Genomic DNA, 17697 nt, shown 5'->3' with positions numbered 1-17697 from the left:
TGTTGTCAATTAAGTGCCGGTGCCGAGCACCGGAAACCAATTAAGTGCCGGTGCTGAGCACCAGAAACTACCGGTTCAAATTAAGCACTGGGCTCAGGGCGCCACTGTGAATGTGAGAGAAATCAATGAGATGGGCAGTTACATACTGTTTTCTTATTTCCCCTGCTCAGGTTCCTTCAGCAGCCTGGATGACATCTATTCCTCTGAGGTGAGTAGCACCAAAGTGCCCGTCTGTGTCTTCTCAAGTGGGGAGCTGGGGTCAGGGGTGGGATCATGGAGGGTTGATGGTAGGAGAGGTAGAGTGTGGGGTTGGGGTAGAGGTAAACATTCAGAGATGTTTAAAGGCCTGGGCAAAGTTGGCAATCGCCCAGGCCTCCACCTTCCAAGGCCCCCCTGAAAAAGTGAACTTTCACTCTGTTTGACTTCTGTCTATTCTATTTCTTAAATTAAACCTCTGACTCTCTCTGACTATCTCTACCTCCTACTCTGTCCCTCTACCTTGTGTCATCTGAATGATTTTCGGGGGCCTGTGTAAGACAAGTTTTAGCTGTTTTTGTGTGACCCTCTTAAAGTATAACATATAATGTAGTATTGTTTGGTACTGTGGCATTTGAATTAGCATTAAATGGGTAATAAAGTTCAAATTTGTTCAGTACAGGCACCCCCAAAATACATCTTGCCCGGAGCCCCCAAAATCCTTATGATGACACTGCACAGATTTGGTCGTATGCCTGAGATTCAAGAGGGCAGAGGGAAAGAGATACTATGCAGATATGCACCTAGTTCATACAGGGCGCAAACCCAGGTGAAAGGCAGCGCAGCGCTGTGCCAGGTCAAAGGCCAAGATACAGCCAACATGCGATGGGCAGCAGGTTTCTAAGAGCCAGAGTGGACTGTCACCGCATTGAGATGTTATGTCCTTTGAAGAGGTGTTTCTTAGCTCTTTCGTATACTGAAGCAGAGCTGGGGCAGTCCTGGTTAAGGGGCACAATGTGTAATAAGTGCCAGGGATGTACTGTGTGTGCTTTTCAGCCTGAACTGGGAGGGGGGGGAGAGGCAGGCCTTCGAGGGCACAGTTTCTAGAGGATGTTGGTGTACTGTGGAACCAAAACACTTCCCACAAAGGATCACAACAAATAAAATATTGTATCAACCACTTACTCGCCCATGGTGAAGCGTGCCACCCTCTTTGGAACCCCACATATGACTATGACGTTTTATATAAATACTGCCATGCAATACAATCCAGTCTGTATATCAGACAGACATGGAGAGGGACACTTTGAAAGACAGAAAAGGACAGTTAGAGGCTATGTCTTACACATTGTTACTAATTTACTCTCCCCTCAGTCCATTGCCATGATAAATCGTTTATCCCTCATGCCGTTTCCACCGGGACATGGCTCCCTGCTCCGGAGGCAACAAGAAGATGGCCACCTCCCTTGCATGAAGAGGTACATTCTTTACTGCATCCTTTGAAATGGTGGAGGAATCGTGACAGCGAAGGATGGTGTAAAAATGGCGGCAATGAGGGGAGCTTTGGGAATGGTGGCTGCGAGGCAAGAGTGATGGCTGCGTACGAATGCAGTAGCTGTGAGGCTGGTGTATTGGGTGTGAGGTAAGAATGATGACTGAGATGATGGATCAATGACTGAGGGGGTTTTAATAGCTGTGAGGAAGGAGCGATGACATGAGGTAAGAGTGTGAAGGAGGAATGGTGGCTGTGAGGAATGAGTGGCAGCTGTGAGGCAGGAATGCGAGGTAGGAGCGGCGGCTGTGAGGCAGAAGCATTGAATGTGTGGGTGAAGATAATACTGATGATTCGGATGTGAGAGCGCTTGCTGTAAGGCAGCAGTATGAGGCAGGAGCGACGGCTGGGAACCAGGAGGGATAGCTGTGGATAGTCGTGGGATCAGGGTGATGCTTGTGAGGCAGGAGTGATGGCTGAAGTAGGAGTGATGGCTGTGAGGGATCAGATAAATGTGTCGGTCGGGAGCTGAAGATGACACGGTCAGAGGCGGGGTGAAGGCGGGCCCTGTGGGGTAGGAATATGGAAGAAGGTGTAGACGGAAGCCCTGAGCACTGGGATTTTTAATTAGAGAAAGTGTATAAAGTTATGGGAAACAGATATGGAGTGAGTAAAACCTTGGAGGGTGTAACTAAGGAGTCATTAGAGGGACTGTGACAGTTGTCAGGGTAAGAGGTGTTGAAAGATGTTCAGAATGTGAAAGAAAGAGAATTGTGCAAAGTTGAGTGCCAGAGGGATAAAGTGTGGTTAGAAGTGAGAACTGCGAGGGATGAAGCGGCTGCATTAGCGATAGAAGGGTGAGTGTGGAAGCGGTGGTTGCATGTGGTGGAGTGCTGGCAGTGGAGGAATGTGTCGGAGTGTTGTGTATGGTGGCTGGTGCAAAGGTGCTGGTAGGGGTGATGGTGTAAGTGTTTGTGTTGGATGGTGTCGGAGTGCTGATGGTAGACCATGGTGTAGAAGTGTTTGATGGCATAAGACTGTTGGTTGTGTTGGCTGGTGTAGGAGTGCTGGTGGGTGGGATTGATGTAGAAAATCTTGATGGTGTAAGAGGTTTATCTATGGTGGCTGGTGTAGGAGAGCCCTGGAGGGAGGATGGTGTAGAAGTGCTTGATGATATAAGAGTATTGTCTCTGTTGGATGGTGCAGAAGTGCAGGTGGGGGATCATCGTGTAAAAGTCATTGATGGTGTAAGAATTTTGACTGTGTTCAATGGTGTAGGAGTGTTGTTGGGGGACCATGGTGTAGAAGAGCTTGATGGAGTAAGAGTGATGTCTGTGTTGAAATGTGTAGGAGTGCTCGTGGAGGAGCATTGTGTAAGAGTGCTTGATTGCGTATGAATCTAGTCTGTGTTGGCTGGAGTAGCAGTGCTGGTGGGTTGGCAGGGTGTTGAAGTGCTTGATCTAGTGACAGTGTTACCTATGGTGGCTGGTGTAGGAGCGCTGTCTGCAGAGCATGGTGTAGAAGTACTTGCTGGTGTAAGCGTGTTAGGTATGGTGGCTGGTGTAAATACACTGGGAGCTGAGGGTGTAGCAGTGTTGTGTGTAGTAGGTATGGTAGATATGAAGGTCGGGTGGTGTGGGAGCACGGGGTGATGTATGAGGACGGGCTTCATGGCGATGAAGGACAACAGGCTCTTGCTACAGTTGTGAAGTGTTATTAGCTGTGGTGTGGGGTTGAACGCCTAGTGTAAAAGTTATTGCTTGGGCGGACTGTATAAATATCATTGTTGTGGCAGATAGAGTAGCAAGGGTAACTGTGTGATGTGATGTCTGCTGAATGTGGTCATGGTGGTGTAGGAAATAGTGCAAGTGTATTATTGTGAAAAAATATTTTAAAACACCGGCTGAATGGAATGTCACTTTGAGTGACAAGTGTAAACTCTGCCTGGTATCGGGTTGCATTTTCAGGCATTTACAGGTGATGATTTGCGGCTGATTCTTGTCTCTTCTTGCTCACAGCTATTCCTGCGACTCTGGCTTCTTTAATGTTGAACGAACAGGTAAAACGAGCAGTTGATTCTCAAACCCTTATATGCCCGCAGTACATCGAATGCCCACTTGATGTCACTGTAAGCCCACAGATAGCTTGTATAGGCGGCTAGAGCAACCATGTTTGAAAGATGTGAAATTATTTTTTTCAACGACATAGCTGTTCTTCTGGGCCCACTGGTCTCCAGAGTTGCATGTACCTCCTCCACTCCGGCGGACAGAAACCTGCCAAAACTAGACATGTCCACCAATGCAATGTAGCAGCAGTTATGGCGTTAGAGGAATTTCTGCCAATAGTGACAACCCTGCCAGGTATTTTCGACAAATGATTTAAAAGACTGCAAATTTGACTTCAGATTAGAAGTATGATGACACTGCATGAGGTATAGACAGGGAACAGGGAGACTGTATGATGAGGCAAGGTATGGCACATTGTGTAACATTATATAGAAAATTGTGTTGCATTGTTATTTTAACTTACATTAAGCCAAAGGGATCCTTGTGCTACAAACACAATACATTATTTCATTAAAAAAAGCAGTATACACCTTCACCAGCTGTTTTTAAAAATGTGAGTACGTTTGCCACCGAAGCACAGGTACAACATTGTATTAACACTGTCCATTCTGACTCCAAAAGAAAAATAGTTTATGAAAAACACATAGTGTTGCACTCAGCAGAAAACACACCAACATGTGCCTTCTTCAGGTAATAAAAGGTGTCCCTCCTTTAATCTGCTTATCTCATTTATGCTTTACAACAGCTGCAATGCAGCGTTGTGATTGGTCTTGAGCATCCTGGTTTAATGCTCAACCATAGAATGGGGGCCTGGGCTTGTTCTCCACACAGGCTGTAATGCAGCCTGCATGGAGAATGGGGAAAGTGCGCATGACTGGTTTGGGCGGCCCGAGAGGGCAGACCAAACAGTCATGGCGCACTTAGAAGTGGCAAACCACTCCTCCCCAGCTCCCAGAGCAGAGCAGCCCCGACCACCCACCCGCCCGCAAAGCAGCAGGAAACATAAAATGATAATAACTCAAAGTTATTATAATTTCATGTTTCCTTTACTTTGAAGTGCACTGCTCAAAAGCAGTGGGGCGATGCTCCTCCACCATAGCGGAGGAGCCACCCCTTACCGAATGCTTTAAAAGCGGGTGCTATGCTTATAGCGTGTCCCCAGCAACTTTTATTATTAAGAAACATAGGGGTATATTCTCAAGAACATGTGATAACTATCGCAAATTTAGCGTAGCGCAACTTTGCATATCGCAGTCTATCGCGGGAAAACAACACCATGTTAACGTGGTATTCACAAGCCGGCGCCACCATGCGATAGTCCCACGACAACGCGTCAAATGTCCGTGATAAAGTCCGCAGGAAAACAAGATCAGCGTCACCGAGGTGACAGAACACCACCATCCACTGAACGTCAACATGACAAACGTGAATGCAGTCGGAGTGTCGAGGAGGCCTATGGAGGAGGACAAGAGGCACTGGCACGATGTGAAAAGAAAAACCAAGTAAAAACCCACTGCCAACAGGAAGGCAGCAAAGGCGACAGGAGGTGGGAGTCCGGCGCCACAGGAGGAGCTGGAGGAAATGGAGGCCACAGTCATCAGGGTGGAGATGGCGAAAGGAGTTGGGAGTCCAGACAAAACTCGATAGAAACTGACACAACATCCAACCGGTGAGCAACAACCAGGGACTGGGAAGGCGAGGGGAGTTGGGCACAATGGCACACATGCACACAAATGTGCAGCAGACTGCACAACCACAATGAACCTGGAACATGTCCCTGATACCCGTGGCACACTGCAGCACACACATAGCAACAACAGCACATCCCACGACAATGTGGTACAAAGCTCAACACCGACACTGCAGAACAGAGGACACAACAGGGTCCGCAAATGCGCAGGAACAGGCCATCACATGTAATAGAGCAGGAAACTGCGAGATGGAAACACACGTGTACATCCTCTCCTACGCCATGTACTCCAAATGTCCACTGTCCCGCATCAAATATACAGCACTTCTCAAACAGTCACAATGTACATCGTCATATAATCTGCATGTTAACCAGAACAATGCGCCAAAACACATGTCAACACAATGTCAACATGCATCTCCCCTTCGCCTTGCAGAGGGGCAAACAACACCTCCAGCAGAGCAGACCAGACTACTCATCAGTAATGCTGGATAGGACCACCACACCTTTAACAACGGTGCCCTACAAGAGCCCATGGACATCTTAGGCGACCCACCCCCAGAAGCAGTGCAGCCAAGCCACATAGAGGAGACACCAACCGCTGCACTGACCACGCAGCAGGAAGCACCCGCCTCCACGTCTGTCTACCCACACCCCACCTCAGTACGCATCGCATTCCAACACCAGGTGTCGGAATGCCAAAAGGAGGTGGCCGAACAGATGCAGGTGGGGTCAGAGCACATGGAACCCGAACGAGAGCACACAAGTGGGTGTTCAAGTCCGACCAGGGACCACCCACACCCCACAAAGGAGACCCACACCTCGACAGAGACACATGCATACTTCCTGCACAGAACCACGCCCAGAGCCCAGGAATCATCATACACACCCCCATGCTGGACCTCCGTACGAAGGCCCAGTCCACTCCTCCCACGCATTGAGCTGGTGACGATGAAGCTGCATGTCTAAGGTCTTACCCACTGCCAAAGGTAACATGGTTGCACACGATGTACACAGCAGAATGTAATGTTGTAGGCCTAGGGACCCTCATGCATACATCATGACCACATGGACACACTGAGATAGTTAGTGGAACTGGCCACGGGCACGAGCGCCCGGCTCCTTTATTGGCAGGGACACATGTACAGGGACGCCTGTGCTGGATGTGTGTGGGGTGAGTGTAAGCCAGCAAGCACGGAGATGCTGGTGCTGGCAACAACTTGAACAGTGAACACCATGGAAACAAAAACAGTAAACACCAGCATTACAGAGACTACTGTGGAGCATCATGTTGGTAGCCGGAGCAAGTACAGAGGTCAAACAACATGCAAACAGATGTGTCTGTGAGTTGCAGTGCACCGATGGTGGGGCATCAGAGCTGAGCTCGCTCATGTGAAGAAAATGTCAAGGATTGTGTCCCTTCGGGAAATACCTGATGCAACTGCACTGGGGTGTGTCACACCTGCATCATCTCCCTCAACATCATCCCCGGTCTCCCACACTGCCTGGGGTGAAATTGCTGCGTGAGCTCCCCACAGTACACAACCCAATCAGAAATGGTCCATGAGCCGTGGTGCTCTGAGTCAGTGGCACCTCGAGTGCTGACCAGGGCATCAGGCAGATGATGCCATCCACGACAGGTCAGACCAACTCTGACTGTCTGGCAGTAAGACACATATGACTCTGGCTGTTGTCGTCTGGTGGTGGTCCTGGCGGTGGTGGTGTGTGTCTCCTGTGGTGATGAGACGTCCGGGCCGGTCAGGACTCAAATTGATGTGTGAGCCCTGGTGGACCGCTGCTGATGCCGGAGGCAGCGGACAGTGCAGGGCCACGGACACATGTCGTTGAGGACCCAAGGCCACCGTCTCAGAGGCCATCTAATATCTCAGCAGACAGGGTCTCTGACTTGAGCTGCACAGAGTTAGAGGACCCGGATGCACTGCAGCCGGCACAGGCACACCCACAAGGGACGGTGACTTGTGGTGCAGTGAGATAGGGGCACATGAAGTGCTGAGCGGGTCCTCGTCGAGGTCCAAGGTGAATGTGGCAGAGGCTTGCAGGGGACAGAGGAGGGTGTCCTCCAGGGCAGGATGCAGAAGGCTGAAGCCGACCAAAAGCAGCAAATGGAGAAGTGGAATGCTACTGCCTCATTTTTGCTAGAGAGCCTGTATTACCAACATGATGTTAAAGACAACCCCCAGTCCATAGGCTCAGTCGCCACCAAAGTTCAACCAGAAAGTGTCCATGGATGTTGGGGAACAGACTTAGTGGCACCAGAGTTGAAAGGGTATGCAGTCTGCGATGAGGCCAGTACAAGGATGTACAATCTGCCAAGGAAATATCAGGACTCAGTTCCCATGGTGTGACCTACTGGCCTGCAGTGTAGTCCCGAGGCAGCGGTCAGCAGAGGCACACAGCCACGTGTGGTTGCCATGTGATGCACAGAGTTAGTGGCCCCCTATGCACTGCGGCCGGGACAGGAACACCCGCAAGGGACGGTGACTTATGGTGCACTGAGATCGGGCCATGCGAAGTGCTGAACGGGTCCTCATCGATGTCCAAGGTGAACGAGGTGTAGGGTTGCGGGAGCCAGTGGAAGGTGTCCTCCAGGGCAGGATGCAGAGGGTACAAGCCGCCCGGTAGCGGCAAATGGAGGAGTGGAATGCTACTGCCTCATTTTCGCCACAAAGTCAGTATCACAGACATGATGATGACGACAATCCCAATGCCATAGACCTATTCGCCACCACAGTTCATGCAGAAAGTATCCATGGATGTTGTGGAACAGATTCAGTGTCACCATAGCTGAGCGGGTGTTCAGTCAGTGACGATGCCGTGTCCTGCCTGCTACGGACTGGATTGTATTGGAGTGAGGCATGCTGGATCGCAGTGTAGGCCAGAGGCAGCGATCCGCATGGGCACACAGCCACGTGTCGTTGGGATGACATGCACAGAGTCAGTGACACCACTGCAGTTGTCGGCAGTGTTCGATCACCTCTGTAACGATGCTCCTTTTCTCCTCCGAACCACGTCTTCCTCTTACACCTCTCCCTGCGTGCAATGATATGAACTCTGGTATACATGAATCAAGACTCAGTTCCAAGTGTGTGACCTACTCGGACTCAGTGTAGGCCGAAGGCAGTAGTCAGCAAGGGACCACAGACAGCTGTCACTCAAATACTATGCACAGTCGGTGGCCCAACATAGAAGGGAGAACACAAATATGACTCAGCCATGACGTGTGTACTCGGCCATTGCATAATCAAGACTCAGTTCCTAATGTGTGACCTACTAGACCGTATTGTAGGCCAGAGGCAGCAGTAGATTAGGTCAACGAGAAAGGAGTAAAGCGGGCCTGTGTCGGAGGCCGTGATGGTCTGAGGAGGCTGCCAAGGTCGCGGGCCTCGGGCTTGGAGCTTGCGCCAGCACGTGGTGGGCCCTCTTTGACACACGTTGGTGTCGGCAGGTGGGCAGTGTGGCCTGGCTGCGCAGGGGCAGGCCCGGCGGGTTCGGGGTCCAGCGGCCCGGGGTACAGCAGGCGCACAGGATCGCAGGCAACTCCGCTCACGACGACGGCGTCGGCCTCGTGGCGGAGTGAGAGGTGCCACCCTGGCAGAGATGTTGGGCATTCCGGAAGAGAACCACTCCCAGAGCTACGTGCTTTGTATTCACACCCCTACTCTGGCCTGGCGCACGCCGGGCCAGCCCACTCCGTACACGCTTACAGGGGGGGGGGCGTAACAGGCTACATTTCCTCGAACTCCCCCACTGGCTGGGGTGACGTGGATGCGTCCACTGTCCCCTACACTCCATACACCAGCGGTGTATGTCACCATGGATATGGGTGTGTTCTGCATACTGCAGCCTGATCTGCACATCTCCCCCACACTTGGCATTGTGTACTTTCCCATACATGGGTCTCTTGCCTCCTTCACACATGCCTGGTTACCACCTCTTTCCACATTCAACTATTGTGTGGCTGGGGTGCCATGACGTTGATGGCTCATGTTCACTGCTAGTCCAGGTTACCATGGTAAGTTGTGCTGTTGTGTCTGGTGGATGGGCATGTTGTTTGGCTTGTTGCATGTAAATTCGTGACATGTGCATTGCCAGAGTTGTGAGTTGCATGGTTGTGGAGTTGAGGTGTGTGGGTGTTCATTTGGTAGTTGCCAACGGGCTGTGCATTTCCATTGGTACCATCCTGGAAGCGCTGGTTGATGTAGGACTGTCAGAAGTTGTAGGTCTCATGCACACTGCCTGGGTAGTTGGCGACGACGTTGGTGGCGATTCAACGGTGTTGGGATGTTGCCCGCACATTGATGGGAGGCGTGTGCTTTGTATTGGGGTACTTGTGTGCTGTGTCGGCAGGGCGCACAAGTGGGACATGTGTGCTGTCGATTGCCCAGGACACGTGCGTGCATCCTGCTATGGCATATGGTCCTTGCTTGGTCTCCAGTGGTTCCAGCGTATTGTGGTGGACGTATGGGTACTGGGGTACCAGGCTGATGCTGGTGTCCCAGGCAGGTGTGAGGGACTCGGATGTGACAGGCTGTGAGACTCCTCCGACTCTGGCGGGTGTTGGTTGGGAGGTACCAGTGGCCAACAGGTGCAGCACAGCCAGCAGCTTTGTCTGAGGTGGGATGTTGGTTGTCTGCTGTGTTGGTGCTGTCAACATGTTGGGCGATGATGGTCAGGATGCGTGGATGGTTGTCCTTTTGAGCCTGTAGTGTGCAATTTTATTGACAGGTGTTGGGTTTGTGAGGCTGGTGCGTTTCCTGGGGTCCGCTGTCTTTGTCCGCGCTGCCTCTGTGGTGGTCCGGGGGGGGGGGGGGCGGTGGAGTCCGTTGTCCTGGGTGTGGTGGCAGGGTGTTGTGTCCCTGTTGGGGCTCCGAGCTGCATGATCAGTGGCTCCATGGCGTCTGTTGGTCTTCAGGTGTGGCTGTGCTCTGGGTTCCCTTTTCTGTTGCCGATTGTCATCCGACTTTGCACCAGGTCAGAGCAGGTGTTAGTTTCCTGCTGCTATTGTGCCTTATTGCATGTTTTGTGATCTTATCGCCGATGTGGCTGATCGTTGAGAATGTTGCGGAGTGTTGTTGTCGTGGCTTTTTACTCGGGAATGCCTACTCTGCATCTCATTAACGATAGTTGCCGCGCTTAACCGTTGCGATGTTTTTTGAGGATGCTATCGCAGGGAAACTGGTTGTATAGGCAGTTTGCACCGGCTTGTGAATGGGGCGATGGATTTATCGCGTCTTTTGCTGCTCTAAAGTGCCGTCAACTCGGCGATAGCTCCGTGAAAATAGGCCCCATAAACTTTCACAGCGGAAGTTTGTTTTCTCAATACTGAAATCAAATGGCCCCAACACAGAGGGAGTTTTCTCCCTGTGCCTGGGAGCCGTGCTGCATTTTCCCTGCCAGTGTCATGGCAGAGATCGGAATGAATGAGTGACAGTTATGCCACCCTCAGTAGGGAATGATGATCGCCACTGCAACCTGTCGCCAGGTGGGAGGTTTCCACCAATGGAGCGAGCAGAGGCCCAGCTGACGTAAACCTGGCGCTTCTACTTCTTGTAAATAGAGCGAGATAACTGCATGTCCAACAGGCGGGACCATTGCCAATTACACCGGTGCTCCCCCTCCCCCCCCCTGCGACACTCTAAATAAAGCCCTGCATCATGTATGATGTTAATATTTACGTCAAAGGGGACTAATTTGAGGTGTTATGGTACCATTGCTTTGGAAATGTAATGACTTTTTGCAGTTGTGCATGGAGTGCATGGACAATATTTGACCACAATGTTTCCTACTGAGTTCTAACTTTTGTCTGATTAAAGAGAACAATGTTTGTCTGTGTCATGTCAGCCACGTTGAATGTCCCTCCCACCTGGCTCTATCCTACAAATATTCTTGGTGCAAATCTTGATGTCCTTAAAAATCTCTGTTTTAGGGAATGTCAGGAACACGCCTCTGTACTCCTCCAGTATATCTCCAACAAGCCTCTTTAGCATCCCAACTTCCTGCGACAGCTGGGCTCACAGAGGAGTCCTCTGCAGGTAAAGCAAACCCCTGGATTGCTGTTTGGTCTTCTTCACTTCTGTGTTCGCCAAGCCCTCAGCTTTTCTCTCTCTGTCTCCAGACAGCTGACCATCACTCCTACAGCAGAAGATTTCTCAGGTACCCAGGGTCACACTGATCAGTGCGTGGGAGACACCATCTCCATAGTGGGAGGCAGCCACAAGGGTATCTATGTGAAGTGGGTGAAGCCCGGCTCAGAGGCCGAGACAGCCGGGTTAAGAGAGGGCTGCCGCCTGTTGAAGGTAGGTTGCGGTCGGAAGGCAAGCTGAGGCCCTTCTTCCAATCCTTGATCTTACTTCTAGAGGGTGGGGTGCCCAACACAGGGCCAGGAGGGTCAGATCAATACTTGTTTTTCATGATTTTTTTTGACTCTGTAAATTAGTTAATTTCAAATTAATTATCTGTAAATAAGTTATATTTAGATATTCTAAAAATCTGGCATGGGTCTGGCAGTATTGGATTTCATGCAATACAGTATCATCTAGGAACAGGGCCGTACTGGCTATACCGGGCATCAGCCATTTCTCCTGGAGGCTGGAATGGTGGGGGCTGGTTCTGTAGCAGGGTGGGGCCGGTTTTGTTACTGAGGCTGGTTTTGCAGTGTTGCTGCAATATCGGCCCCCAGTAACAAAACCAGCAGTGCTTCACACTTACTCCCCTTCCGGAGCTGCATGGCAAAATTGCCAGGGCTGCTTTGGCGTCCCAGTCCGGCCCTATCTATAAAGATGTAAGACAAGTTTAAGAAATGTCTGGGGTTGAGACAAAGACCATGGCTAGGTGTAAGCTTCCTCGTCTACCCAGATTAAGGGCCAAATGTACAAACATTAAGAATAAAGATTTCCTAATTGCAATTTTCTTCGAATCGCAATTAGAAAATTGGTATTCTTGATGTATGAAACTAACTGAGTTCCATTTAGGGATTCCTTGTGGGTCGCAAATCGACCTACTTCCTGAATATTAAGGAGGTATGTTGTAGTTTGCGACCAATTAGAAATCACAGCCATCACAGGGGATGGTGGCCTGCTGAGGTCAGCAGACCACAATTTCTGTGATTGTTTTTTAATAAAGTAATCTTTTTTTTTTAAATTGCAGACCATTTTCCTTGATGGGAAAATAGGGTGCATTTATAAAGAAAAAAATAAAACCTCGAAGTTTCATTTTTTTAAGAGTAGGCAGTGGTCCGTGGGACCACTGCCTGCTCTTAAAAAATATTTGTATGTACATTCTCAAAATGGAAGGCGGCCCTTGGGGGCCCATTCGCCTTCGCTAATTAGTTACCACCAGTTTTAAACTGGTGGTAAAGTATTACTGTTTTGTGACTGGAATTCGGTCACAAAAAGTAATACATACAATACTGATTGGGTATTTGAAAGGGACGCCCTAAACATGCCTCTTCTAAATACCCAATCACAAATGCTAAATGGGATTCAGCAACAAGTTACGGAATTGCTTTTTGTACTTTTGGAAAAACATTTTTCTGGTCGCAAATGGCTCGATTCTGCGAAGTGGGGCATTTGCGACCAGAAAAAGGTTTTGTACATCTGGCCCTAAGGGCCTTATTTGGAGGTTGGCTGAGTCGGACATCCACCAAAAAGTGGCAGTTGGCCTATTCGGCGTATTTCGGTGCCATTCAGATCAATGCACTTTTAATACAGTGGACGGGATATCCACCAATGTTTACGGATGTCCTGCATCAGCTCAACTCTAGGAAGGCTGTAATGCTTACTTTTACTGGGAAGCATGCAACGTAACCCTGCTTGACAAGCTGCAGAATGGCACTGAGTGAAAGGCAAAAAGAGCACTGCACTCTACTTACAAGGTGCACATTGGGGCATATTTACAGTAGGTTTGTGCCACCAGAATGTCACTTTTTTTTTTGATAACCAAGTTTTTATTATTTTTAATGACACAACAAAAGAAACATTGAGCCTGTTGAGCCGCCACTTTACAAACGCACAACGCAATACCACACCACCCCCCCGCCCCCGCCCAAAGCCCCCCCCCCCGCCTCCTCCCCCCCGGAACCCCATCCTCATAAGACATTGCCCAACCATTTCCCCCAGATCCTACGGTATTTCTTAAGGCAACCCCGCGCCTGATAGAGGGTCCGTTCCTGTGCCGCACACCAGTCCACTCCAGCACTCCATTTGGCCAGGCTAGGCGGTTGTGGGTGCTTCCAGGCCGCCGCAATATCCCTTTTTGCCACCATTAATGCTGTCATAAGGAACAGCTTCTCAGCACGTGTGCCATCGAGACCATCAGTGATGCCCAGAAGAGTGTGTCTAGGGTTATGTGGCACCACCCAGCCCAAGACCTCCGTAAGATCGGCTTCTATGCCCCTCCAGTAGCCCCCCAAATCCGGACACGACCACCCCATATGAATAAAGTCGGCTGGGCCAAAACCGCAGCGGGGGCAGGCCGCGTCGGCGGAGAGGCCCGCACGGTGCAGACGAGCCGGTGTGAGATAGGCAGTATGAAGATAGTAAATTTGAATAAGCCTCAATTTGGCGGAGGCCGTCACCAGCCGGGGGGCCATAAGGGCATCCCGCCAGTCGACCTCGTCCAGGGGACCCACCCACACCTCCCACCGTTCCTTGAGGTCTTCCCGGGCCGTGGGGGTGTTGTTAATAAGAGAACGGTGTATTCGGGACATGCCCCCCCTCCCCAGGTTGCCCAGCATGACCTGCGCCTCTGGGGGACTGTAGTCCGGCAGCCGAACGTCCAGAGGAGTGTAGGTGCGTATGGCATGTCGCAGTTGGAGGTACTTATAAAATTGAGAGGAGTGGAGGGAGAAGCGCGCCTGCAGTTCCGAGTACGAGCACATGCGTCCCCCACGCCAGACGTCCCCCAGCTGGGAAATGCCGAGCAGGTCCCATGATTTGAAACCCTCCAGAGCCGCAACGTCTCTCAGCCACGTCCCCTGCCAGAGGGGAGTGGCGTGAGTCAGCCTCCCGGTCCATTGGGTATGGCGAAGCGCCGCTCGCCAGGCCAGGAAGACCGCTTTGGTGATGTCTGGGCAGGAGGCGGGGATGGGGGCACCATACAGGCGGTCTAAAATGCAGGGGAAACCCAGGTCTTCCAATTCCACCCTGTAGGCCGGATCGGACCATCCCCCTCCAAACCAATCATGGATGACCAGGAGGCGGTTGGCCAGATAGTAGAGGTAAAGGTCGGTCATGCCGAGCCCGCCATCAAAGGTGGGGAGGCGACACGTCGACAGGGCCAACCTCGATCTCCCACCACCCCAGAGAAACCTAGTCGCCAACCCGTCCAGCTCGCGGAACCAAGGCCTCGGGAAGGACACGGGAGTGTTCTGCAATACATAAAGGAACCGGGGGAGAATCATCATTTTGTAAAGCGCCACCCTCCCCAGTGGATTGAGCGGGAGCGACTGCCATCGCGCCAGATCCACCTTGGCTTTCTTGACCAGGGGGGCCACATTGAGAGCCCAGCTCAGTTCCGGGAGAAGAGAGACCCAGATGCCCAGGTACTTGAAGGACAACAGACGGAGGGGAATATTGTCCTGCCAGTCGAAGCACTCCCGGGAGGGGTGCAGAGGCACAAGAACCGATTTTTGCGGCTCAAAATATGAGGCGCCCGGGGACCCGAGCGCGCCGGGTCACTAAGATACAGCAGAACGTCGTCCGCGTAAAGAGCTATCCTGTCCGACACACGGCCCGGCCACTCCCAGCCCTGAAGAAGAGGATCCGCTCGGACCAGGGCAGCAAGGGGCTCCATTGCAAGAGCAAAAAGGAGGGGCGACAGAGGGCACCCCTGCCGCGTTCCCCGAAAGGGCCTCGACAGTGCCCCGTTAACCAGCACTCTGGCGCGAGGGCGCGCGTAAAGGACCCGCACCATACCAACGAACTTGGGGCCGAAGCCCATGTGGGTCAGGACCTCAAAGAGATAGGGCCACCCAACCGAGTCGAAGGCCTTCTCAAAATCAGCAAGGAGAAGGGTGAGATACGGAGAGATGCGCTGGCGGTGAGCCAGGGCCACGTGAAGACGACGAAGGCAATGGCGAGCGCCGCGGTCCGGCATGAAACCGCATTGGTCCGGGTGCACCAAGCATGACAGAAAAGGCCGGAGCCTCTGGGCCAGGACCGCCGCATAAAGTTTGATGTCAGTATTGATAAGAGAGATCGGCCGGTATGCCGACCGATCGCAAGAAGGCGGCGTAGACTTGGGCAGGACCACGATCGTGGCTATGTCGGCTTCCGGAGGGAAGGAGCCGCTCTTGAGCGCCTCAGCATAGAGGGCACCCAACCGTGGGACCAGGTGATCCTTGTAGGTGGCATAGAACTCCTGGGGGAAGCCGCCCGGACCCGGAGTTTTCCCCGCGGACGTGCGCCCTATCGCATCCCCAATTTCCCCAGGGGAAATGGGCACCTCCATACTCTCCCAGTCGCTGGACCGAAGACGGGGAAGCCGTAGGTTACTAGCGGCAAGCATTGAAGCCAAGGAGAGGTCCGACACCCGGGCCCGATATAGCTGCGAGTAATACTGAGCGAAGGCGTCCGCGATTGCCGCGGAGGAAGATTGGAGCAGGCCGGCAGAGTCAACCACCGCCGGGATGATGCGCGAGGCCCTGGGGTAAGTGGCTAGCCGATGCAGCAGCGCACCATTCTTATCGCCCCACCCATATACCCTCGCCACCGAGGATTGCCAGAGGAGCTTAGCCGCATCAAGTGACCGTTGACGGATCTCCTCCCTCAAAAGTCGCAGTTGCCGAGTCCCGGCCGGATCCCCGGTCCCAGAGAGGGACTGCTCCAGACGTAGCGCCTGGGCCTCACAGGCAGTGAGCTGCTGGATTTGCGCCCGGCGGTGCCGCACCACCTGTGCCTTGGCCGCCCCCCTGACGGTGGCCTTACAGGCCTCCCACAGGGTACCTGCCGAGGAGACCGACCCGTCGTTATCGGTAAAATACTGCGTCAGTGCGGTCCCCACCTCCCTACGGAGCTTCCTATCCTGGAGGAACCAGGCGTTGAGGCGCCACATCTGGCGGGCCCCACGAGGTGGGGGGCCCAGACCCAGGAGGACTGGAGAGTGATTGGAGATCCCCCTGGGAAGGATGCGGACGTCCTGGATGCCTACACAGTCGGCGGGGGGGGACAAAGATCGCATCAATACGCGCGTGCGTGTGGTGGGCCGCCGAGGTGTGAGTATACTGCCGTGCGCGTGGGTGCCAGATCCGCCACGCATCGCATAAGCCCTGGGCCTCCGCCCAACTCGCCATCTGCTTTGCTCGCGCGGCGCGGGGCGCCGAAACCGGACCCGAGGAGTCGAGCAGTGGAGCCGAGACAGCATTGAAGTCCCCCCCAGAACAATAGCACCCGGTGGGAGAGTGGTCAATAACGATGCGGCGTGAGATAGAGCCTGAGATAGCCCGGTGGGCGGCGCATAGAGTGACAGGAGACTGAGCGGCCGACCCTCAAGCATGCCACAAACGGCAATCCCCATCCCGTGGGGGTCGTGAATCACCCGGGTAAACACAAAAGGGAAGGAGCGGCGCAATAGGATGGCGACCCCCCGCGATCCGCGCGAGAACCCCGAGTGCCATACCCGGTCGTACCCATAGCGCGCCAGAAAGGGACGTTTCTCGCCAAGCAGGTGGGTTTCCTGAAGCAAGAGCACATCAGCCTCCGCGCGCTGGGCGTACTTAAGGACGGCGGTGCGCTTGAGTCTATCTAGTAAGCCGTTCACGTTCCAGGACAGGACGCGCACCTGAGCCTTAGAGGCTAGTTCATCCATGGTAGTGGCGGGAACGAAGCGCGTTGGGAATGGAGTGGCCAGGGGAAGCCAGGGCTACAGATCTCCCGCTAGGGGAAGCCAGCGGGCAGCGCAGGAGGGCAATTGACGGCGGCGCCTGTGTTGGTGGCGGCATGAAGAAGCGCGGCGTCACGCGAAGTGAGATGCTGCAGAGGAGGCTCAAAGAAAGACAGACCCAAACCAAACAAAACAGTCCCCCAAGGAGGAACAACCCACAAACAGCGAACCCCAACCCCCCACCCCCCACCCTACACTTCAAGAACGGAAGCATCTGTCGCCCTAACTAAACCAACAATTACAAGACCCCAAGCCTAAGCGCTCGGGTGTAAAGAGCGTGGTGGACCCCTCCTGAAGCACAGATTTCCAGTGTCTCGTCCCAGGTTGCTGCGGGAAAGCGTGAGGTTGCAGAGCCCCCCACCCCCGCCACCCGGCAGGGACGCCGCCTCCCCCTGTGGATGTATGAACAGACTGTAAGTCATATAGCAGGACTGCGGGAGAGGTCTGACAAGTCAATTTGCATATTGAGGGGGGTTTGAGACCCGGCCGGACGAGGCGACAGGCGGCGCCGGGACCCCCCAACCGCATGGGATGATGTGCCAGAAGAGGCCGAAGAGTCCCTCACCCGTCTC

The 17697-nt window shown here is 52.9% G+C and overlaps 1 protein-coding gene across 1 annotated transcript in view; it reads left to right on the top strand.

Moving 5' to 3' along the window:
• Nucleotides 1–17697, top strand: part of CARD10 (caspase recruitment domain family member 10) — a 260351-nt gene that overhangs the window by 196873 nt on the left and 45781 nt on the right. Inside the window, exons 11-15 of the mRNA XM_085601364.1 lie at nt 171–208; nt 1351–1454; nt 3487–3527; nt 11172–11277; nt 11361–11541. Coding sequence (XP_085457490.1) covers nt 171–208; nt 1351–1454; nt 3487–3527; nt 11172–11277; nt 11361–11541 — 470 coding nt within the window. The remainder of the gene's footprint in view (nt 1–170; nt 209–1350; nt 1455–3486; nt 3528–11171; nt 11278–11360; nt 11542–17697) is intronic.

This window comes from Triturus cristatus, chromosome 4_2 (genome assembly GCF_964204655.1).
Source record: "Triturus cristatus chromosome 4_2, aTriCri1.1, whole genome shotgun sequence".
Classification (NCBI taxonomy): domain Eukaryota; kingdom Metazoa; phylum Chordata; class Amphibia; order Caudata; family Salamandridae; genus Triturus; species Triturus cristatus.
This window is presented reverse-complemented; position numbering and strand designations above follow the sequence as displayed.